General features: G+C 20.0%; 1 protein-coding gene across 6 annotated transcripts in view; it reads right to left on the bottom strand.

Moving 5' to 3' along the window:
• Positions 1 to 5,219: 5,219 nt before the first annotated feature.
• Positions 5,220 to 26,013, bottom strand: part of LOC122507959 (solute carrier family 2, facilitated glucose transporter member 1-like) — a 49,649-nt gene continuing 28,855 nt past the window's right edge. For 2 of the 6 annotated variants that reach the window (XM_043620985.1, XM_043620993.1), the window contains 4 exons: positions 11,928 to 12,026; positions 9,677 to 10,232; positions 6,706 to 7,106; positions 5,220 to 6,405 (listed from right to left, as the gene is read on the bottom strand). In XM_043620985.1, the coding sequence (XP_043476920.1) occupies positions 6,055 to 6,405; positions 6,706 to 7,106; positions 9,677 to 10,232; positions 11,928 to 12,026 (1,407 nt within the window). In that variant the 3' untranslated portion in view covers positions 5,220 to 6,054. Of the gene's footprint in view, positions 6,406 to 6,705; positions 7,107 to 9,676; positions 10,233 to 11,927; positions 12,027 to 15,289; positions 15,657 to 26,013 lie in introns of those variants that run through there. The other 4 variants (XM_043621011.1, XM_043621001.1, XM_043621020.1 and 1 more) reach the window with 3 other exon arrangements.

Consider the following 26,013-nt stretch of genomic DNA (forward strand, 5'->3'; position numbering starts at 1 on the left):
AATATTTTAATATGAAAAAAATCTTCAAATGAAAATTAGGTTTAAAATAATTATAATTTTAATATTTTTTTTAATAAAAGTGATTCTTAGAATTTTTTTCATTATAATTTTTTAAAATTCAATTATTTTCAATTGTTTTAATTACATATTTGTGAAAATTAAAATATTTACAAAGAATATTATTAATTTTTCTATTAAAATATTATATAAAAAAAATATATTTTTAAGAATTTGTTTACATTTTATAATTTTTTAAAAATCAATTATGATAAATAATTGAATTTTTGTATTTGTATAAATTAAATTTTCAAAGAACTTTTAAAAATTATTATAAGGAATTGAATTTCTTTTTAAATAATTGAATTCTTGTTTTTAAATAATTGAATTTTCGAAGAACTTTCGAAAATTATTATAAAAATAATAATAATTGAATTCTTAAAAGCACTTTTGAAAATTATTATAAATAATTGGATTTTTGTATTTAAATAATTAAATTCTCCAGAAACTTTCGAAAATTATGATAAATAATTAAATTTTTGTTTTTAAATATTTGAATTCTTGAACTTTCTAAAATTATTATAAATAATAATTGAACTTTTGTATTTAAATAATTGAATTCTCCAAAAACTTTCGAAAATTAATATAAATAATAATTGAACTTTTGTATTTAAATAATTGAATTCTTCAAAAACTTTCGAAGATTATGATAAATAATTGAATTTTTTTTTTAAATAATTGAATTCTTGAACTTTCTAATATTATTATAAATTGAAAATAAAAAAACTTTAATTTCTGTAGATAATGAATAACAAGTATTTAAATATTTATTTAACAAAATTATTCAAGTTTTTAATAATTTAATTTAATTTAATTCCTGAAAGATCAGGAAAATAGAAAATAAATTTCCGTGACTACAATGAATAAAATAAACGATTTTTTCGACTTTTTTTTGTATCTTTAATCCACAAAAGCGACTTTTTTTGCGCCTTAAAGTCGATCCAAGGCCTGTAATAATTAATGTTTTAAATTAATTATTTAATATTAATTAATAATTAAATTAATTTTCGAATTAAAATGAATTTTGAATTATAATATGTAAATTTTGAATAAAAAATGTGTAAATTCTGAATTAAAATATGTAAATTTAATAAAATTACCTGAAAAAACTCTGAAAAAGTCTGAATAGAAAAAAATCTGAATGGAAAGAAAAATAAATAAAAATAGAAAAATAATAAAAATAAATGAAACGAAAGAAATTCTTTTCTTTTTAATTCGATCCTTTATCAAGCGATTCTTCCTTAGTTTTTTTATTGTCATTTATAGTTTTTGAATTGAAAAAAAATCTGTTTACACTTCTCAATCGATTTATTTTGTACAACTGTATATTGGCATCAAAAATTGATGAAGTCGCAGCACAATTATTACAAATTCGCAATTTTTTTTTTTTTTTGAACAACGTCAAACATGCAAATACTCAGCATCAACAGACAACATATATATATCAAATCCTAAAGATTAAATCAACATATCATTTTCATCATCATCATCATAATCATTATTATTGTTTACACATCTCGTGTCATCAGAAACGTATATTTATTTATAAATTTATAATGTAATGATTTAATTTTTGCTCTATTTAAGGGATTAAAATGAATTTACAACTATATAATTATTTTATAATATTCGATTTATAGCGGATATGCACAGGATTATTCGGAACTTTTAATATTTATTTTATAATTATCAATGGATTCTCCTCTCATATAAAAGACACTACAACTAAATGCTATCACTGTGATTGCAATAACTTATTTACTTAGGTACGACATACAGGAATTTAAAAATAATAACGTCCGATCTTAAATATATTAACAAGACGAATCTCAAATTTCGCAACTCTTAAAAAAATATTTATTTATTATTTTGCTTCTTTGAATATAATTATGATCAATTGATTTTTCAATTTGATTCAATTTTTCTTTTTCACATTCGATAACATTGTCTATAAAAAATATCTTTTTTCGATACTATCATAATTATCAAATATCAATTATTAATGTAATTAATTTATTGGTAATTATTAATTAATAATTGATAATTATTGCTATGACAATTATTAATAATTATTGATATGCTAATTATTTTTACATAAATTTATCTATTCATTTTATTCTGACGTTAAAAAACTAATTTGTAATTTCTTTCTGTATTTTTCTAGAATTTCTATATAATTTTACAAAAATGAAGAATATTTTTTTTACTGCATTTAAATAAAATAGTCTATAAAATATTTTATAATTTCTTTTAATACACTTTATGCATAGAAATTTTTTTCAAAAGTTGCGAATTCCAGTTTTCATACAGAAAATAAATAAAAAATTCAACAAAAGAATGCCCTATAATAATAGGAGAAAAAGAGTGGTTTTTGTATAAAATATTTTTAACATCATCATTATTTTTTTTTTTTTTGCAATATATATCTATATCGAGCATTCGTGCGTGCCAAAAAATTAATTGGCGTTTCTTTAGCAGTCTTTCCAGTACATATATATTTCATTGAAAAATTAGAATGTTCATTGAATGACATAAATAAAGCCAAGAAACAAGTATTATTCACAATATATTATAATTATTATTATTTAAGATCCGTTCGATACTCGATGAATATTATGCAAAATTTAATTGTCGAATGAATTTTTGTTTTTTATAGACAATTGGGTATTTATTTCATATATATTTCTTCTTATGCGATATACATTCAGCGAATCTGAATCAAATGATAATTTTCGTTCTTTCTTTTCTTTTTCCATTTTAATAAAACTTATTGCTAGAAAATAACTTTTAATTATTTTATCACCATTTGAGCCATTTTATTCGATCGAAAATAATTAGTTTGTTGACAGTTTCAACATGAAACTGTGCGTGAATTTCCGGTTTCTTTCTGTGTTTTAAATTTTTGATTTACAAAAAAACACGGAAATGGTTTTTTTTTCGAAATTATTTTGGTTTATTGTAAACCACACTGAACATGAACATTATGCGACGAGTTGATTTTTTTTTCAATAATATTCTTTCTCTCTGAGGTAGATGTACAAAAAAAGAAAAAGTGCCGAGAAAACTTTATTGTTGGGAGTTTTTTTCGTTTTCTACTTTTTCATTTTCCTCTCGAGAGGAAAATTAATTTAACTAAAAACAATATAATAATCAATTTTGTTTTTTATTTTTTTACTCTCAAGAAAAAAAAATTAATTCAACTAGAAGAAAATAGAAAATCAATTTCGTTTTCTATTTTTCATTTTACTTTCAAAGAAATTAATTCAAATCTTTTTGAAATTAAAACTTAAAATTAAAATAAAAACAAAAAATTAAAAATTAATTCATAAATTAAAAAATTGGGAAATTCTTTGTTATATTTCACGATTTTTCTTTTTAAAATTCTACTTAAAAAAATTTTTTTTTAATAAAACGTCAGTTTTCAGAAGGAAAAACCATAAAAAAGTGAATAAAATTTATCGTTTTTCAATTAGAAAAGTAAAAGTTATTCAATTTTCTGATTAAAAAACAAAATTTTCCTTTGAACCAAATAATTTTCGAAAGAAACTGAAAATTAAGAATTACTTTTAATATTAAAAATAATAATAAAAAATACAATAATTTAAAAAAAATAAAAATATAAAACAGTACATATTTAAAAATAAAAACAATAAAGCATCAATTTCATTTTTAATTTAATTGACAAGAATTTTGGAATTTCGAACGGAAGAAAACGAAAAATTCCCTTCCGAACAAAAAGTTTCGGCAAAAACTGTATTCTTATTATAATTCTTAAGTGAAAAAATTCTTGCAGATTTCTTTCCTCTATGTAAAAAATAAAAAAGATACGAATATGAATAAATATAATATTAATTAATTTATATTAATATTAATTAAAAATTAATATTTACAATTTAACATTAATTTAATTGCTTAATTTAATATTAATCAAAAATTAATATTAGTTAAACAATTTCTTAATTTAATATTAATCAAAAATTAATATTAATTAATTAATTTCTCAATTAAGATTAATTCATATTCATGTCTCCGAAAGATTCATTCATGTCAAGTATGGATCTTTGTCAATAAATTCGAATAAAAGTGATTCGCTTCCTTTTTTCTTTTTTTTTATAGTAATATTCGTAATACTACATACATTTTTCTTTTTTTTAGTTTTGAGTATTAATTAATCGTGATCTGTCACTTTTTTTTTGCAAAGTATTTTGTTAATCAATATTGAATAAAGAAAATTTCAAATCGCGTGACAATAAATCACAAGACGATTTATATTTTTTTTTCCTGAGGCATAATCGGTATTCGTATATATAGACAGTTAATAATCGTATGTGTGTTTTTTTTTTATAAATAATATTTGTGATTTTTTTTCCTTTTTAAATTCTTCTTTTCTTTACATAAAAGTCGCTTCCTTATGCCTCACATAAATAAAAAAATTTAACTACGCGTACAGAAATAGAACTACATATTTCTCTATACAATACACTCGTCTACAGTCTATTTACTTCATCTCACGTATTTACAATTATGACACGGATTATCAAAGAAATACTCCATTTGTTTTTTTTTTTTTTTAATGAAGAGAAAAAAAAATTCACTGGCATATCTTAAAGAGTTAATTACATGCGTTAGTAAAAATATATTATTTTATTCGAGGCTTAAAAAAATAGTAAAAATTAGCATTTTTGTGAAAAATATTTTTAGAAGAAATATTTTTATACAAGAAATAATATTTTTATAAAAATATTTTTTACTGCAAACGTAATTTTTACCAAAAAAAAACTATTTTTATAAAAATATTTGTGTAAAATACTATTTTTATAAAAATATTTGTGTAAAATACTATTTTTATAAAAATATTTGTATAAAATACTATTTTTATAAAAAATATTATTTTTACAACAAATTCGATTTTTTATAAAAAATATTATTCGTATAAAAATATTTTTATAAAAAATACTTTTACCGAAAATTCTTATTTTTACAAAAAATGCTATTTTTATAAAAATAATTTTACAGAAAATATTATTTTTCTAAAAAATATCTTTACAGAAAATACTATTTAATATAAAAAATATTTTCACAGAAAATACTATTTTTACAAACAATGTTTAAAAGAAAAAATACCATTTTCACTGAAAAAACATTAATTAAACTTTGAAAAATAAATAAACATTTGTTTTCAAGAAAAACTTTGATCTTGTTTAAAGAGACTATTTACAATTCACAAGACAAAATTAAAAGAGAAAAATTCCCAAAAATAAAAGTTTTAAACAAAAATGCCAGTAAATTTTTCTTTCGTGACAATAGAGTAGTTATTAAAATGTATTCCGCAGTTTTTTTTTAAAAAATAAAAATGACGAAAACTGTTTGTCACAAGAGTCACAAATATAGATAAAATAGTCAATTAAAATAGTAATCGAATTCAATCTTGATGTCAAAAAAAAAAAATAATAATAATAATAACTGGGTGACATATAGTTGAATTAAAAAACAGTTAAAAATGAATCCATTAAAGGAAGACTAGATAACTTTCTTGTAAAATTAAAATTGTCAGAAAATTTTCACCCCGAACTTGGAGCTTTTTCAATATAATTGTTTCGTCATTTTAAAAAAAGCAATTTTTACATTACTGTCGGGAATACGTTTTTATAGGAACTAAATATATAAAAAAAAGCAAAAAAAAAAAAAATTTTACTAAAAACGAAAGTCTGTTTCTCAACAAGTCGCGTCTTTTACAAAAAGATCCTTTACTTGGATCATTTTTTTTTCTTCTTTTTGTGAATAAAGAAAAAAGTTTGATTTCACTTTTTTTTCTCGAAGGGATGTTCTTCCTTCGCCCCCCAAAAAAACATTCAAGTAAATAGAAATCGCGAATGAGAAATTTGATCTATTCGTATTCTTTTTCCCCAACAACATGCGCGCAAAGAAAAAAAAAAACGAATGAAAAATGAAAAGTCTCAATTCTCACGGTTTTTTTTTCTTCTTTCCCATCGTCTCTTACTGGTATGATCTTTGTCTGAATAGACTGCTAATTTCCTCGATACTCTTGTTCTTTGTCTCTGGTACTTGTTTATAAATGTAGAATGTGAAGATTCCTTGGAGAACGGCAAAAATATAGAATACATAGGAGCCAATTGCTTGTTCAATTGGTTCAAAGCCAAAACTGACGAAGAAATTTGCCGTCCAATTAACGCCAATTGCCACAGATGTTGCCACTGGTCTTGCCGATTGATTGAAAAGTTCTGCCACCAAGAACCATGGAATACTTCCCGGTCCGGTTGCGAATAATACAATGAAGAGAATCACCATGAGAATTGCACCGTACGTCGCAAATTCTGATTTCTTTTGCTGTAAAGGAGAAAAAGTAAGAAATTATTTTTTAATAATAATGTGTATAAATTTTTTATGTGAATTTAATTGAAAAATTTGTAGAAAAAAGTTTGTTCACGTGAATTTAATGGAATCAATGGTATAGAATTTTTTAAATTCGCAATTTATTTGAAAAAAGTATATAAAATATTTGCAAATTTGAATTAAATCGGAAAAAATTGATGAAAAAGAGAAAATAGAAAAAAAATTATATTTACGTGAACTAAATTTTAAAAAAAATGCATAAAATTTTTTTATAGACTGATTAGTGAGACTCACGGCTTCAGGAAGGAAAATTGCAAGGAGGAAGGTGACGACAGTCATTCCGGAAAAGCCAACAAGGAGCAATGTTTTTCTTCCGGCACGTTCAACGAGAAATAGAGAAACAATAGTCATGAAAACGTTGACAGCACCAACGCCCAAGGTTGCCATTTGCGATGCGTGTGTATCGAGACTTGCCATTGTAAATATTTTCGTTGAGAAGAAAACAATTGCATTGATACCGGACATTTGTTGGGCGATCATTACCATTATGGCAATAATCATTGGAATTCGTAGGCTTGGATTCATGATTAATTCCTTCAATGACACTGCGGGCACAAGTTTAATCGATTCATATTCACTTCGCATTTCTTCCATTTCATCGTGAACGTCAATTGTTCCGCGGAGCCAGGATAAAGCTAAAAGAAAAAGTATTTTTTTTTAATTATACTATCTAATAATTCTAATTACTATATTATAATTATTCAATAATTGTAATTACTATATAATAATTTTAATTGCTTTCTAATAATTCTTATTACAGAAATTGATTCGATTTGAAGGCGCAAAAAGAACTTTTTTTGTAGATTTTAAGTACAACAACGAAAAATTCAATTATTTTGCAAAAATTTGTTGATATTTCTTAACACTTTTCTCAAAAAGACAGGATTACTATTAAAAATTGCAAAATAAAATTTATTTGAATAAAATAAATTCAATTTTTTGTAAAAATTACAACTGTAAGTTTTCTAAAATTCATTTTATTAATTAAATTCTTTTACTAAATAAATAAATAAATAAATAAATATGTACAAAAATTTAAATTCATTTAAAAAAACAAGTCTTTAGAAATTTTAATTCTTACTTAAGATTGAAATTTTCAAAAAAAGGTTAATTTAAAACTTTCTGAAATTTCATTATTTTCAAAGATTGATACTGTGATTTCTCAGAAATTTAATTATTTTCTAGAATTTTTAAACTGAAATTCTTTTCCAAATCAATTATTATTTTAAATAATTTTCGGAACAACTCTTCCAAAGTTCGATTATTTAAAACAAAAGAAACTTAACTTAATATTGTAAAAATTTTTGAAAATAATTTAATTTTTTCAAAAGAATTATATTTTGAAATTTTTGAGAATAGTTCAATTCTTTCATGGGAATTCAAAAAAAATTTAAAATAATTGAATTATTTTGAGAAATTCAACTAAAATTGTAGTGAAAATAATTGAAATAATCCAAAAGAATTTAATAAAAAAATTTCAAAGTATTTGAATTTCTGCGAAGAATTCTATTATTTATGATAATATTAATAGAATTCTTGAGAACAATTTTATCAAAGTTTTTTTAAATAATTGAATTCTAGCAAATTTTTACAACGAATTTAATTTAAAATTGTATTAAAAACTTAACTCTTTTATATAGAGTTTTATTAAAAAAAGTTGTTAAAATAATTAAAATCCTTCAAGAAATTTTATTAAAATTGTATTGTAAATAATTGAATTACTAAAAGTATTCTATTATTTATGAAAAAAATAATTGAAGTCATACAAAGAATTTTATTATAATTTTTGAAAATAATTGAATTTTTTTTGAAAAATTTTGTTAAAGTTGTTAAAAATAATTAAATTTTTTCGAGAAATTTTAATAAAATTGTATTTTGAAAATAATGAAATTTCTCAAAAGAATTTTTTTATTTATGAAAATAATTGAAATCTTGGCAAAAATTTTGGAAAATAATGGAATTCCCCCGAATAATTTCATTATTTATGTAAATAATTGAATTTCTGCAAATTTTATTAAAATTTAAAAACAACTGAATTTCTGCAAATTTTATTCAAATTTTATTGTGAATAATTGAATTCCTACAAATTTTTGCTAAGAATATTATTAAAATTTTAAAAAATAATGGAATTTCCCAAAAGATTTTTTTTATTTATGAAAATAATTGAAATCTTGGCAAAAATTTTATCAAAATTTTGGAAATCAATGGAATTACCCTGAATAATTTCATTTTTTGTGTAAACAATTGGAATTTGTGCAAATTTTCTTGAAATTTTAAAAATAATTGAATTTTATTAAAATTGTATTCAGATTAATTGAATTCCTACAAAATTTTGCTAAAAATTTTATTAAAATTTTAAAAAATAATAGAATTTTTCAAAAGAATTTTTTTATTTATGAAAATAATTGAAATCTTGGCAAAAATTTTATCAAAATTTTGGAAATTAATGAAATTCCCCCGAATAATTTCAATTTTTATGTAAATAATTGAATTTTTGTGAAGAATTTTATTCAAATTTTGGAAATTAATTGAATTCCTGTGAAGAATTTTATTCAAATTTTGGAAAATAATTGAATTTCTTCGAAGAATTTTATTAAAATTTAAAAAAATTCTATTCTTTCGAGTTATTTTATTAAAATTGTATTGAATTTAAATTTAAATTGAATTCTTGCGAAAAATTTCATTATTTACGAAAATTATTAAAATTTTTGAAAATAATAACTAATGATAATTAATTAGTTAATAATAAGTGAATTTTTTAAAAATTTTGAATCTGAAATTAAATAAAAATTGCATTTGATATTTTAGAATCAAAATTTTGGTAATTTTCATAATAAAAATAATTTGAATACCGCCTTTGCTTGGAAATTAATTTAAATTTTAGTTTACTAATTAATTTAGCAATTAATTTAGTAGCTAATTAATTCAGTAATTAATTTAGCAATTAATTTAGTAGCTAATTAATTCAGTAATTAATTTAGCAATTAATTTAGTAACTAATTAATTTAGTAATTAATTTGGTTGCTAATTAATTCAGTAAATAATTTAGCAACTAATTAATTCAGTAATTAATTTGGTTGTTAATTAATTCAGTAAATAATTTAGTAAATAATTTAGCAATTAATTTAGTAACTAATTTGCCAGTAATTCTTAATATTTATTAATTTTTCCTCATTCTCTTCATCCGCAGGAAAGTGACAATTACCCTTTTGTGAATCCATGTCCCGTCCACGATTGAGGAGAAGATATTTCGGACTCTCCGGACAGAATGGAAGTGTGATGAGTTGAAAAGCAGCGGGAACTGCCGTGAGGCAAAATAGCGTTGGCCATTGTGATTCCGTTCCTAAAAGACTCTCCAAACCCAAGACTTGAGCGACGAGAATTGAAATTGTAATAATTAATTGATAAACAGTGCCAACGGCTCCACGTAAATGACTTGGTGATATTTCACTGAGATACATGGGCGCAAGACCCGCATTTAAACCGGCATTAATACCAATTAAAAATCTTCCAATAATGAACATATAGTAGCTCGACGTTGGTTTAGCCAAACCTTCGAATAATACTGTCAAAAAAACGAGGATATTATTCAACAATAATCCACCTTTTCGTCCAAATCGATCGGCAATATATCCAACCGAACAGCCACCAATCATTCCGCCGAGGCAAAATATTGAAACAATTATGGCGAATATAAATGTCGTCGAGTCCTGTGATCCGCTTTTATCACCTGATTGTTCGGTAATCCATTTCTTTAATACCTGCGAAGAATAATTAACGATTATTATCTTATCCTTTTTTTTAAATTTTTCTTTTATTCTTTTTCTCTCGTATTTCTTATTTCTCTATTTTTATTTTATTATTCATGGTTGCCACACAACCTGGAAAACCTGGAAAACCTGGAAATAGCATGGAAATTGAAAAAGGGTATGGAAAACCTGGAAAAAGCATGGAATTTGAACGAATTTCTGGAATTTTTTTTGGGTTAATGAAAGATATTAAGAAAAATTCCATTCAACATGTTATTTTTCTTTAAAAATGTTAACATGCAATTTTCCCTTTTCCATGTTATCTTCTCTTTAAATTAATTTAATTTTTTTAAATTATTGACTAAAACTGTGAAAAATGTTGTTAAGATTGTTCTAAAAAAAAGATTTTTTACGATTGTCAAAATTTTTTGTTATTAATTGCTTTTTGTTCAAGATTTTGAACAAAGTTTAAAGATGAAAATTATTTAATTTAGACATGACTTCAATGTTCTAATTGTGGCTGATTCTTCTGAAAGTGACATTTTTTATATCTCGATTAATTTTATAAAATCTACTCTCTAATAATATTATTAACCATTGTCATAGTAAAAATTTATTATTTATAAGAAAACTAAATTTTTATGGTTTTTTTCAAACTCTTAGAAATTTTTTAAAAATAGTGACAAAAAAATACAATGTTTTTTCTATCATTATGTGCATTTTAAAAATTTTTGGACCTCCGTTTCATATGTGATAAAAATGTTTAAATTTGTCTTCAGTTTAAGTTAAAATTACTTCACGATGATTAATGATATTTATATACATTAAAAATATTCTAAAAAAATGTGAATGCACATTAAAATAAAGTTAATGGTCTGATGTTTAATTTTTCTATATAACATTTATAAAAAAGAGGAATATTATTGCTTTTATAAATATTTAAATTTTACATATTGGCCCGAGTAAAATTCAAAGAAGAAAGACTTTAATATTTTCAAATTGATTTTGCACAACTTAAATTCTTACTTTTGAGTATGAAATAAAGTAGTTTCAATAGAAGAAACCATATAATTTAAAAAAAAAAAATTGAAAAATCAAATATAAAAAGTATCACTTTCAGAAAAATAAACATAAAAATGCCTGTGATTGTAACTGTTTAAGAGAACATTAATTTATAACTACATAATAATGAATATTGTTAACACTTTTGTAAAATACTTGTTTTTTCATCACAAATAATTCCTAAATTTCAACCTGGAATTTTTAATATTTCTAACCTGGAAAACCTGGAAAAAGCCTGGAATTTTGAAATCTAGATTTTGTGGCAACCATGTTATTTTTTAAATTTATTAAATTTATTTACTGCGTTTTTTATTTAATTTCATTTTTTTTGTATTTTTTCATTATTTTTATTCATTAAAAAAAAATTAAAATCTTTAAAACGAAATAAAATTGACAAAAATATGAAAATAATTAAAAGTAACTAAAATTCACAGAAATATGAAAATAATTGAAGAAAAATCTTTGAGATTAAATAAAATTAACGCAGAACTCTGAAAATAATTAAAATTAAATAAAATTGACAGAAGAATGAAAATAATTTAAATTAAATAAAATTAAAAAAGAGAATAAAATTATAGCGCAGAAATCAGAAAATAATTCAAATTAAATTTTTTTTTTTACAGGAATGAAAATTTGAAAAATTACCTCCGCACTGTTGGACATGACACCAGTGTTGTAACCATGTTGAAAAGAAGAACCAAGAGCCGCAGCGGCAATTGCAAACATCAAATTCCCATTGAGACCCTGGAAAAAGCAAAATCGTGAGGAAAAAAAATTAAATCTCTGCGAGAATACAAAATTCCACAGATAATTTTCGATATAAAATTAAATTAGTCAAACGAAGAAGAAAACGAATAATTAAAAGAACAGAAAAAAAATAGAACAATTGCTTTTTAAACGATTCTTTCATTGACACTAATTCGATAGCATTGATACTAATTTGTCAAAGGCTAAATTATCAACTTAATTCTGTTTAGAATCAATTTGTCACAGTTATTCAGATTTGAATAATAATATTTGTTATTGCAAAATATATTCAAATGATATAAAAATAATTATCTGCAAAATATATTTTTAAAAAAGACTTTAATAATTCTAACTAATTCTAATTAAATAAATCTATTAATATTAAAAATAATAACTGATAAATGATTCTAATTAAAATGACTTTAGTAATAATTTGCAACAGACGAAAAAAAGGACATGAAAAATTCTCCTATTAATATTTAGATCTAATAAAAGAAAAAGATCTTGAAAAATTGCTAGTAATAATTTACAAATGAAAAAAAATAATTTGAAAAATAAAAATTGAATATAATTAATATTTAGAGAAATTAAAATCAGACAAATTAATTAAAAAAAATTATAATAAAAGAAACCTGTGAGAGTACCAGAAATTTATATATAATTCTATAACGACCTCCAGGTGATATATCAGATTTCAAATGCAAGTACACATTCGAGATTTACATTTGAGTTTATAAATAATTCATTCAAACGTACAAAATTAATAAATATTATTAATTGAATAAAATATTCAATTTTTATTTCCGCAGTAAAATTTCGATTTCAAACTCAAATTTACAGCGCAAAAAAAGAATACAGGTTTTTACAACTAAATATTAAGAAAAATATCTATTATTATCATTTTATGATAATAATAATTAAATATTATTTATTTTCAAAAAATCAAGAATTGAATTATTATTTTTATAAATAATAGAATTCTTTTGGGAAATGTCATTATTTTCAATACAATTTTAATTAAATTCGTTAAACAAATTTCTCGGAATTCAATTATTTTCAATAAAATTTTAATAAAATTCAATTATTTTTAAAATTTCAAGAAAATTTGCAGAAATTCAATTATTTACATAAAAAATGAAATTATTCGGGGGAATTCCATTAATTTCCAAAATTTTGATAAAATTGTTGCCAAGATTTCAATTATTTTCATAAATAAAAAAATTATTTTGGAAAATTCCATTATTTTTTAAAATTTTAATAAAATCCTTACCAAAAATTTGTAGGAATTCAATTATTCTCAATACAATTTTAATAAAATTCAATTATTTTTAAAATATGAATAAAATTTGCAGAAATCCAATTATTTACATAAATAATAAAATTATTCGAGTGAATTTTATTATTTTCCAAAATTTTGATTAAATTGTATAATAAGAATTGAATTATTCTCAATATAATTTTAATTAAATTAGTTGAAAAAATTTGCAATGATTAAATTCTTATTTTCATAATCAAAAATAATAAAATTTTCGCAGGAATTGAATTATTTTCAAAAATTGTGATAAAATTCTTCGCCGAAATTTAATTATTGTTTTTAATAATGTTAATTAAATTAAAATCAATTAATTAAATATTAGAATAAATAAATAAATATTAGAATTTTAATAATTCGTGAAAATAATTGAATTGAAAGAGTTATTAAAAAAATTTTTAGATTGAAATAAATTTCAAGAGGTTTTAAATCGAAATTTTTGAAAATTTGAATTTCCAGTAGTTAAATAAAAATTTTAAATAAATTTAGTTTTTTGGAAAATTTTGGCTCAATTTTTTTTCTTGTTTCATTATACAAAAAGCAATATGTAAATTTAAAATTCATTTCTTGGGACCAAACTTGAAATTTACATCTGAAATAAATTTTTTTTTCCACTTATTTCTAAAGTAAATAATCTGCAAAGTCGACAGTAAAGATGATAGAGAAGTGACTTTATATTTGTTAAATACAAACAAAAAAAGAATATAGGTATTCAAAGAGAGATCGTGCGAGAAAATTTCAGAAGGCACTTTTTTTTTTCTTTTTTGAATCGAAAAAAACTATAACATTGAAATAGACCGGAAAAAAAATCCTAATTTAGAAAAAAAGGAAATTATCTAATTAAGGAAATCAGGTAGAAAAAAAACGTTCAGAAGGTAATTTTTTTCAGAAAATAAAAAAAATTGACATTTATTCTCTTTATTTAGTTGAAACCTTCACCTTAACTTTTTTTCTATGTAAATTATTATTTCAATAGCAAAGTCCATATAAATAATTGAATTTCATTATTTTTTCATTGATTATAATAATTGTAAAATTATTCAGTTTCTTTTCTTTCTATATTAATATGTTTTTTCTTTAAATGCAATTAAATTTTTATTAATTGTACGAGAAATTATAAATTTTTAATAATGGTCCAAAAATTCTGTACGTTCCAAGGAACGTAAAATTTATTTATTTCTTCTTCAAATTGAATTTTGCAATAATTTTGCGTAACTGTGAAAAAAAATTAATTATAATGTTTCTAAATGTTGAATTTAAAATTTTTATTAAAAATTAGGTAAAATTAAAACCTAAAAATTAGGTTTATTTCAACGTAATATTTTTAAATAAAGAATATTTCTTTTATTTCGAGGTAATATGTTTAAGTAAAAAATATTTCCATCATTTGAACGTTCAAAACTATTAAATCATTTTGAAATTGAATAAATGTTTTAATTCACAAAAAAAGTTTTAAAAAAATAATAATAGAATAAAAAAATTTTCGTTTATTTCGACTTAATATTTTCAAATAAAAAAATATTTCCTTTATTTGCACTTTCAAAACTAGTGAATCATTTCGAATAAATTTTTTAATTCACAAAAAGTTAAAAAATAAAATAAAAAAATAAAAATATTTTTAAATACAAAATATTTCCTGCATTTGAACGTTCAAAACTAGTGTATGATTTTGAATAAAATTTAAAAAATTTTTCTTAAATCAAATTTAAATATAATGAAAAAAAAATATTTTTAAATAAAAATATTTCCTTCGTTTGAACTCAAAAAACTTGTGCATCATTTTGAATAAATCTTTTAATCCACAAAAAGTAGAAATAAAAATTTTTCTTTGAAGAAAAAGAAGAAAAAAATAAAATTAATACGTAAAAATAGAAGACGACTGAAGAAAAGAAATATTATGATTAGAAAAATTATATTTTTATATTCGTATGAATAAAATACCACAGACCTTCGAAACTTGAATTTTGTAAACCATTGTGAAAAATTCCAAATTTAATTAGAGTAAAAAAAAAATACACTGCACTTTTTTTTATGGCGGAAAAAAACTTATTGGTAAAAAAAAATTTTTTCTTGTGAATTTAATGGTGATTTTTTTTGATTAACTTAAAATATAATTATATTATATGGAGGAGAGATTAAATCAGTTCATGACCGCGTTCAACACGTGCTTCAAACACGAGTGAAGACTCGCGGATTCTATTCGTAAGTTTATATGTTAAACTAACACAATTTTAAATTCAACACACATGTAAAATATATGAAATGCATTCAGTGCATTGCATATAGAAATAAACTGCATTTGATATTTTCCCGAGACAAATCCAGATAAAGTGATAACAAATAATATTTGAAAAAAATTGTTATTTTAATTAAAACAAATAAATTATCTTTATAAAATAAGGTCACTCTTTTTTTTCCAATTCTACTTTATTTAATTAATTTATTTAACTTTATTTAATTTATAATTCTTTTATTCTATTCATTTTATTTTTACTTTATTAATTTTATTTATTCTATTTAATTTAATTATTATTATTATTAACTGCTACTTAATTAGTAATTAACTAATATTAGTAATTAACTAATAATTAATATTTTTTTTTAATTTGATTTATTTCAGTTTAAAAAAAACAATAATAAATAAAAATTGTTATTGAATTTTGTAAAATTAAAAACAGTAAAAAAAATAATTTATTTTTTTTTACTGTTTTTAATTTTAAAAAAATGTGTAAAATATCAGTCAAAATAAATGACTCATTAAATCATTTAAAAGAGACATTAATTTTAATTACTTGTATGTTTAATTAACATAGATATCTCTTTATGTAAAAGGGTTACACCCATTATTATTATTATTATTTCATCATGATAAATTTAAAACAAAAACAAAACATTATCACTGCCTCCGCAACATTTTAAATCATGAAATAATAATTATTCAATAATTTATCTTTTAACTTTTTCAAAAACAAGACTGAAATAATTTTTTACAAAATTGCGTTTCAAAAAGTGCGAATAATAAAATTACGAATAAAAATTATTTTTCTAAAAGGAAGAAAATAATTTTTTTAACAATTTTAAAACAATTTTTAACAATTTTCTATATTGGTAAATAATACATTGGTAATAAATTAATGTTATTAATTAATAAAATTGAATTGAAAAAAAATAATTAAATAAATAAATAAATAAAATATTTACCTACTTGAATCAAATAATTATTTACCTGAATAAAAAAAAATATTTACTTGAGTCAAAGAAATTTTTTTTGAGTCAATAACTAATTAATAATTATTAATGAAAAATTATTACGAATGTATCATTTACATTATGTTTATAGAGAAACATAATTTACATAAAACTGAAAGTTTATAGGTTTTTCAAAAAAAAAAAAAAAATTGTCATTATCAAAGCAAGGTAAATCAAATTAATATGTACTTAATTATTATTTTGATCAAATAATATAATTACGATAAGAAAAAAAAAGAAAAACGGATGAATAATGTCTTAAAAATTCCAGCGATAACCTAAATTCCCATTTTTTCCTGTTCATTGAATAGAAGAGAAAAAAAATTGTTATTGTAATATTAAGTAACAAAAATATATAAAACATGCATTTTCTAGTTATCTAACTTATATGTTAATAATCTAAATGTAAAATGTAAAATCAGACACAAAATCGAGTTTCTTGAATTGTCCATCGAGACATTAATCTATTATTCACATATTTTATAATTTATTTAAAAAAAAGAGAAGAAGAAAAAATTAGTCGCAAAAAAAAATGAATTTGAATTTTTAATAAACATGAAATTAAAATTCTCGAGTTGTAATAAACAATTTTCGAATTATTTGCATTTTTTTTTTATTAAAAATTATTCATATTTATTATTTATTGCTAAAAACAATAGATATTTTTTATTTAATATTTTTTATAGAAAAACCAAATTTATTTTTCTGCCTCGAAAAAATAATTTTTTAAATAAACTAAAGGATTCTGTTGTATATAATTGAAAATACTAACTATGGACCTTAAGTGTCATGCTGACGTTACATTTTATTTTGCCAATTCAGCCATAGGTACAGACATTAATTTTTATAAGTCTCAAACAAATGTCTCCTCTTTTTTGAAAAAAAAGAAAAAAAATACAATTAAGGCAAACGGTAGATTAAATTACTTCAACTTAATTTTATCTCCAGTCTATACTCATTATGATAAGAAAATTCATAGACGAAATTTAAGTTAAAAAAAAAATTCTATATCATTATCCTTTATTTATTTATTTATTAACAATTTATTGCTGTAAATTTAATTTTTTATGTAAATTAAACAAATATATTCAAAAATATAAATAAATATTGAATATAAAAAAAATTATATTCTGTATTGTTTATTTATTGATTAATTATATATTTATAATTTATACTTATAATAATGCGCCTATAAAATCGTAAAAAAATAACTGTAAATTTACAAAAAAAAAAAAAAAAAATAAACCTTGCAAGGATTTATTATTATTTTCCCGGAAATTTATTGTTAAAAAAATTGCATTATATCCTTGTTCTCATTGGCAAGAAAATTTTATATTTATAAAAAAAAAGATGCAGAATTTATAGGTTCCGTGATCCTCAAGTTGATCTTTTCTTTTTCATTATAGAAATTTAAATACTTTTTTTTATTATTTATTTCAAAATTTGAATTTTATATTTTTTAATATTTATTAATTTTTCTTAAATATTCGAAAAAAAAGTCCAGCAGAAAAAACGATTTTTTTTTCGTCCCAGAAGAATTGGTCAAAAATGGATTTTTATAAAATAAGTTAATATTTAAAAAATTGTTTATTATATTTTTCGATTTTAATATATTTTTATAAATTTATAAATTTATAAATTAAAAAATGTTATATTTATTTCTTTAATTTTAAAAAATATTTTTAATAAATAAATATAAATAGTTTGAAAAATTGGAGCAAAATTTAATTCTTCTTTTTCTATTGAATGAAAATTAAAATATGTTATATTTATTTTTTAATTTTTAAAAATATTTTTAAATAAATAAAAATAATTTGTAAAATTTGGAAGCTAAAAATTGGAGCAAAATTTAATTCCCCTTTTTATTGGAAAGAAATCGGAGTGTATTTTTTGTTCTTTTATATTAAAAAAAAAAAAAAAAAAAAGAACACCTGGCGTTTAAAGAGTACGTATTATATTTTTTTGAAGAAAAAAAAGAATAAGAAATTTTTTTTTAATGACAAAAGAAATCATATGTGAAAAGAAGGTGTGCGAAGATCGTGGCAGTTTGCGATTGGTGAATTCCCAGACGAGCCTCCAATCCCTCCTTGCTCGCACACGTGCTCTAAAAATAACTTCCCACGTGCATATGGCATTCTAAAGTAAATCCTTTTGGAAATTACATTCTGGCTCAAACTCTCAAATTAGATCAAAAATTTACTATGGCGAATAAAAAATTTTTTTTTTGCATTCTAAAATATTATTTTGTCTATAAAAATGAATTTTTCTCCTTTTCTCCCTTTCTTCATTATTTCTAGGTACTTTATTCTTTCATAAAAATTAATTTTCATTTAACAAAAAACTGAAAATTAATTTTTTTTTCTTCTTATACTATTCTTTATTCTTTCGTAAATTTTTACGATTTAATTTTCTCTTTTAGCTTTTTATACTTGTCTATTTTTTCATAAACATTAATTTCCATTATCCTCTTGGAAAAAAAGGTAGAAAAAAAATAAGAGAGAGAATTTCTTGAGGAAAATCTATTTTTGATGACTTCATTAAAAAAAAAAAAAAAAACAATCGTTAAATTCTAATAATGCAAAAAGCGAAAAAAATTCCTCATTATTAAATTTTTAAATTCCAAAAGAATTTTAATTATTTTGTCATTAGAAAATCCATCTTTTAATTACGATCAAAATTATATAATACACGAAACAAAAATATTCTTCGGGGAAAAGAATTTTTTTTGTACCACATAATTAATCAGGGAAATTTTATTTTTTTTTGTACCACATAATTAATAAAAAAAAATTTATTTTTTTTAAGGCGAAAAAGTGACTTTTTTCTACCGCATATTTATTCGAAAATTAAATAAAATTTTTATTTCAATTTCTTTATAGAACAAAAAATGATTTTTGTTTGTATATATAGAACATATTTAATTAGGGATTCAATTTTTATTTAATATTATTAGAAAGTAGGGATGATTTTTTCGTACGAAAAAATTAATCGGGAACTAAATTTTTAACTAATTTTTTTAGGAGAAAAAAGATTTTTTTCTAAAAAAATATTTAATCATAAATTAAATTCTTAGCCAATTTTTTTTTTGGTAAAAATAATTTTCTTTGGAAAAACAATTTTTAATCAGGAATTAAATTTTTATCTAATACTTTTAGGAAAAAAATCATTTTAATCATAATTTTTTTTTCATTTTAATATTTAATTTTTAATCAAAGGTAAATTTATATATAAAATAGTTTCGAGAAATTAAATAAAAAATTATATCGATTTCTCTATTTCACAATTGTGCATGTATAATACTATAAAATTTCAGTGAGAGAAATGACTTATTTTTTTTTTATTAAAAACCAGTTTCCAACAAGTTTTATTTATAATACACACTATTTTTATGTAAATAATATTAAAGGAAAGTTGAAAGTAAATATAATGTAAATATTATATATATATAATTTATTCAATATAAAATAAATAAATGAGAAAATTTTCCGGTTTTAATTCTCCACTCAAATGTCTTCACCCTCTCGAGCTCTCCTTTTAATTCGCAACGAACAAAAATTAATTTCAATTCCAAATTTTAGTATATTTTAATTATACTTTAAAATTAAAATTCTTTTTTTTTTCTTTTCTTTTTAATTAGCAATTTTCATTTACAATTTAAATTCTTCATTTCAATTTTTAATTATAACTTTTAATCTTAATTATTCAATAACGAAATAAAGGAATTATTTTTAAAAAAGTACTACGCATAAAGTGTATAAAATATAAATAATAATATCTAATGAAAAATAAAAAAATTATTATTGCAACAATATTCATTTTTATTTATTAGTTTCTTTAAAAATGTTTATAATTATTATTATTTTATTATTTAATAAAAAATTATTTTTATTTATTATAATTTATAATTTCTTCTACTTCAAAAATTTTGTAAATTGAAATTTTTTTGGTTCTATTTTGTAGATAAAATAAAAACAAAATAATTAAAAAAAACATTAAGTATTATAAATAAATTATTATAATTTTTTTTTATTTTTTTTCTACTAAGTGATTCACAAAGTAGATATTTAATGAATGAATGGTAATCTAAATTTAGTTCACTAAAATTTATACATAACATCATCAGTTAAAATTAATAGTTTTATATTTATAGCCCTTTGAAATGATCATTTGAAAAAAAAAGTTGTCAGACCCTATATAAATTGAAATTAAAAATTTGTTTGCCTCTGAGTATAGATATAATTTAATTTAATTGACAATAAAATAATTATTTCTGATTATATCAAATTTTAATTCCAATTTAATCGATTCCCATATTTAATTAATAAATTGATAAATAATTATTGTATAATATTAAATAATAATGAAATTAATAAATAAGATTAATTTTGATTTCTATTCTCACGCATATTAACTTCAATTGTAAATTTAGAGATAAGATTAATTTTAATTGATCTCACGATTAAAGTGGATATCTTATTAAAAAAATTCTTATAATAAAAATTGTACCATAAATGCCAAAAATTTTATAAATTATTTAATTACTTAATTTATTATATTTTTTCTATTTTTATTATTTAATAATTTTTTTATTTTATTCTTTTATTGTTTAATTTTTATTATTTAGTTTTATTCTTGTTTGTTTCTTTATTGTTTAATTTTTATATTTAGTTTTATTCTTTTCATATTTTTATATTTATTCAAATTAATTTTAATATTCAATAAATATTCAATATACCTAAATAAAATTAAAAAAAATTTACTTATCAAATTAAAAGTAGAAAATAATGATTAAATTCCTGAATTTATTTTGCTACTAAAAAAGAATTTCGAAATATTGTCATTTGCCAAACAAAAATCTGTTTAGTTTTCTTTATCATTCTAAAAGAAATATATATTGTATAAATTTTTTACGAATATTTTTAGAAAATTTGACTCTCAATATTATTCAACCTCGGACTTGTGAGGTGACGACCAATATTCTTTCGACTATTTTGCATACGAATAACCCACAATATTGATTTTTTTAAACGAGACATTTTTTTCTATACCTTTCTTATCACCATTATAAAATATAATTTTATCTTTAATATTTTATTGTTGAAATAAAATTTTATTTATTATTATTTTATTAATTGAATTACAGAATATAATATTTAATTCTCAATATTTCAGTAATTGGAAGTAACTATCACGAATTTTATTATTTTTTTAGTACTTATTTTTATTTCGTAATAATATTATTTATTAATTTATTAACTTTATTATAATTATTTATTACTAGTATTTATTGTTATTCGTAATAGTACGAATTGAAAAATTCTTCCCCTGACGGGAATCGAACCTGGGACCTACGCATTGAAAGCCTAATGCACTAACCACTAAGCCATGACGCTTACATATTGCCATTCGTAATAATATTACCATTGAAAGTAATTATTTACTTCTTTAATATTTAAATTTTCAAATTTCGTCAAAATGATATTTTTTTGACAATATTTAAATGTTTATAGTACCAAATATATTTGTTATTATTTTTGAAACAATATGAAAATTACCAATTTTCGCCAACATATTTATTTGTTTGTTTCAAAAACAGCGGGAGATGAAAATTTAATATCTGGACCTGATTATAGAATTATCGCTATATATATAAAATTTATGCAAACGCCCAGAAACATTTTCTTTTTTTTTCTTATTTTTCTTGTAATCTCGCTTTGAGTCATAAAACAAATATAATAGAGTATTAACCCCATGACATATAGACGGCACTAAACAAAACAAAAAAATGACACAGTACTTACAAATATTTTTAATTTTTTAATTTTATTATTATTTTTATTATATTAGTTTTTCTATACTTGCAAAAATTTTAATTTCTTTTCGAAAATATTTTTCTCGATTTTTCTATTTAAAAATAGAATAACAATTCTAGTTTAATATTTTCTTTTTATGTTAAAATAATTTAAATATTACCACTCGGTTATTTTTTAAAAATTCGAAGTAAAATAAAATAAAATAAAAACAAATAGGGGAAAATAAAATAATATAGAAATAAAAAAACGAGGTTGCGTGGCTGTGAGGTATGTGTATTTGGTTTGTGCCCTCGAGATCTAGGGTTCGATCCCCGTGCGTGAGAGATTTTTTTCAGTCTTAATTAATTTTATTTTAAAGAATTTTATGTTGAATATTTATAATATTGAGTGAAATAATAAAAAAACAAAATTAGAAAAAGGAGCAAAACATGAAAAAAATTAACTAAAATTAAAATAATAGTAATAATAATAAAGAAATAAAAAATAATAGTAATAATAATAAAGAAATAGTAGAAAATACCTAATAAAAAATAAAATTACAAAAAATAGAATTAAAATTTCGAAAAAAAAATTAATTAAAATTAACTAAATTAATTTATAACTAAGAACAAAGATTTAAAAAATCGTCAAAAGAAATGAGAAATTCTCAATGGAAAATTATGTAAATTTTAATCTAAAACAGTTTTACACAATTTTGATGAATAAGTAAAGTAAAAAAAAGTGATTATTGTATATCGGAAGTGCTTTTCAATTGTTTAAAGACCCTGAATTGTAGAATATAGAATATAGTTACGTGAGTAATATTCACAACAGATGCAATAATAAACGGAGCGAATTGAATGCTAAGCTTTGTTAATTACGCTCTGAAAGACACTAATTACGCAAAAATGATGGATCTAAACATTAAAACAGTTTCAAATTGAATAGGAAAATGGATTATAAATATATAAATTCATTTTCTTCTTCTCTACCAGAATTAATTATTATTTGTTAAAATGTGAATTGAACACGCGAATAAATATATCCTAGGCGATTCAATTAAAATTTCGAGTTTATATTAATAATATTAATATTTCCTTCAAATATTAATTTTTTTTTTTTTTTTTAGTAATTTAATTTAATTTTAATTATAATTTGTATTTTTTTCTTGTTTTTATTTATAATTATAATATTATATAAAAATTTAAAATATTATATAAATATATTTTATATTTTATCCTCGAGTATAAATATTTCTCACTATAATTATTATTGTTTTTTTTAATTATTTTTTATTTATTAATTTATTTTTATTAATTTTTTTTATTATTGTTATGTATTTTTATTTATAATTATTGGATAATTAAAAAAACGGCTTTAACTGAAAGCAAATATTATTTATTATTATTATTTTTCCTTTTTTATTTATTTAAAAAATTTTTTTTATTGTTTTTTTTATTGTTAACACAATTTTATTGTCAATAGAAATTTAAAATCCAGTTATTATAACGATTTTACGTAGAAAAAAATTTTCTAAACATTTTTTTATAGTGGTAAAATTTTTTAATTATTAATGTTTTTGTAAATAATTTTTGTAAAATTTATTTCTAGAATAATTTGAATAAAAATTGATATTATTTTTTATTATTAATTATTGTCTAATAAAGAGCGATTTTAATTTTGAAAGCAAATATTTTTATTATTATTATTTTAAACATTATTTTTGTTACAAATCATTTGTTTTGTTTTGCTTTCCACTTGTGACAAAAAAAAAAAATTTTATAGTCAGAAAATACTTGTTAAAAGTTGTCGAATTTTTTTTATACTATTATTAATTATTATCATAGATTTTTTTTTTGGTAAATATTTTTTTTTTTAAACTTTCGTGCAGGGACTAATTTTAGTGAATTGAACAGTCTATTGGACATCCTGTGTTACAGAATAATCACCTACTTTTGAAACGAGTGGATCTTCATATAATTGCGCCGAGTATTTGAGAGATACATAATATACGTGGGTTCGAATTGCTTGATTTGATCAATTTTGATTGAAAGCACTTTATAAAGATTCAAATGAAGATGTGATTTTTATCGCATAGTTTAAAGAAAAAAAGAGCAAAAAAAAAAAAAAAAAAAATTCGACTATTATCATTTAAACTGATATTGTAAAAATAATAATATTTCACTGGATAACAAAATTTATTTGATTCAAATAAATTCGTCTATTATCAAATAAAATATTTACTTGAATCAAATAATTTTTTTTTAAACTATAAATAAATTTTATATTTGAAACAATAATTTGCTATTTGAAGCAAAAATACAATTTAAATGACTAAAGCAAAAATTTTTAATAAATAAATTTTAATAAATAATAAAAAATAATAAATGGAAAAAATGGAAAAAACAAATACAAAGCAGAAAAATTATTTAACTCAAATAATCTATCAATTATTGTCTATTATCAAATAAATATTTACTTGAATGAAATAAGTTTTATTGAATTCGGTATTTAAAGCAAAAATACAATTTAATTGACAAAAATAAAAATTTTTAATATAAATAAATGTAAAAAAGATGTAAAAAAATTAAATTGACAAGTAATCGGTTATTTGAATCAAATAAATTTTTTTCCAGTTGAGTAAATATATAATGATAATAATAATAATACAAAATAATAATTAGCAAAACAAAGTAAAGCTTTTAGAACTTATTAACAATGAAAAAAAATACATTATGATCTAAATGTCAAAATTATCACATATTGTTTCCATTAAAAAAGACAATTTGCTAAACTGTAATTGAATTTTGCGAAAACTTGAATCATCAACACTCATAAAATACATCGCACAAAGTTTCAAGAAATAAAAGAAAAATGTAAATAGACAATAATATTTTTTTTTATAAAACAGTGTAAATTAATATTTTATTCAACAGAATTAAAAACAAAATCTGTTTAATTTTCTCCTCAATATGGAAATTTTCTGAGGAAAATTCAAAAAGAAGTTTAAATCGAAAAAATATAATATCTAAATTGAATTAATTTTTTCCTTCACTTATTCCAACGATTTTCCACTATTATTATTTAAATAATTAATTCAATAAATGTGATTGACAATTTAATAATTAATAAAATTTAGTAATTCCTAATTAATAAAAAAAAAATTATAATAATAATAATAATAATAATAATAATAATAATAATAATATTATTTAAATAATTAATTCAAAAAATGTGATTGACAATTTAATAATTAATAAAATTTAGTAATTCCTAATTAATAAAAAAAATTTTAAATTGATAATTCAATAATTTATCTTCGAAAATTAAAACTGTATGAAAAAATGGGTAACTAACTCTGCTGGGAATAAAAATCCACTAATAATTAGTAATAAATAATTGCTACTTTAATAATTAGTACCTAATAAATAATTGACTTATCATTGATAATTAATAATTAATTTTTAATAATCAATAATTAATATTTATGAGGCCTCATATTTATCCCAATTAACATTAATATAATTAAAATATTAATTAAACATAGTAATTAACAATTCAGAATTAATCATTAATAATTAGTAATCAATAATTAATATTTATACCAATTGATAATAATATCATTAAAATA

This window comes from Leptopilina heterotoma, unplaced genomic scaffold (genome assembly GCF_015476425.1).
Source record: "Leptopilina heterotoma isolate Lh14 unplaced genomic scaffold, ASM1547642v1 Lhet_114, whole genome shotgun sequence".
In the NCBI taxonomy this organism is placed as follows: Eukaryota; Metazoa; Arthropoda; class Insecta; order Hymenoptera; family Figitidae; genus Leptopilina; species Leptopilina heterotoma.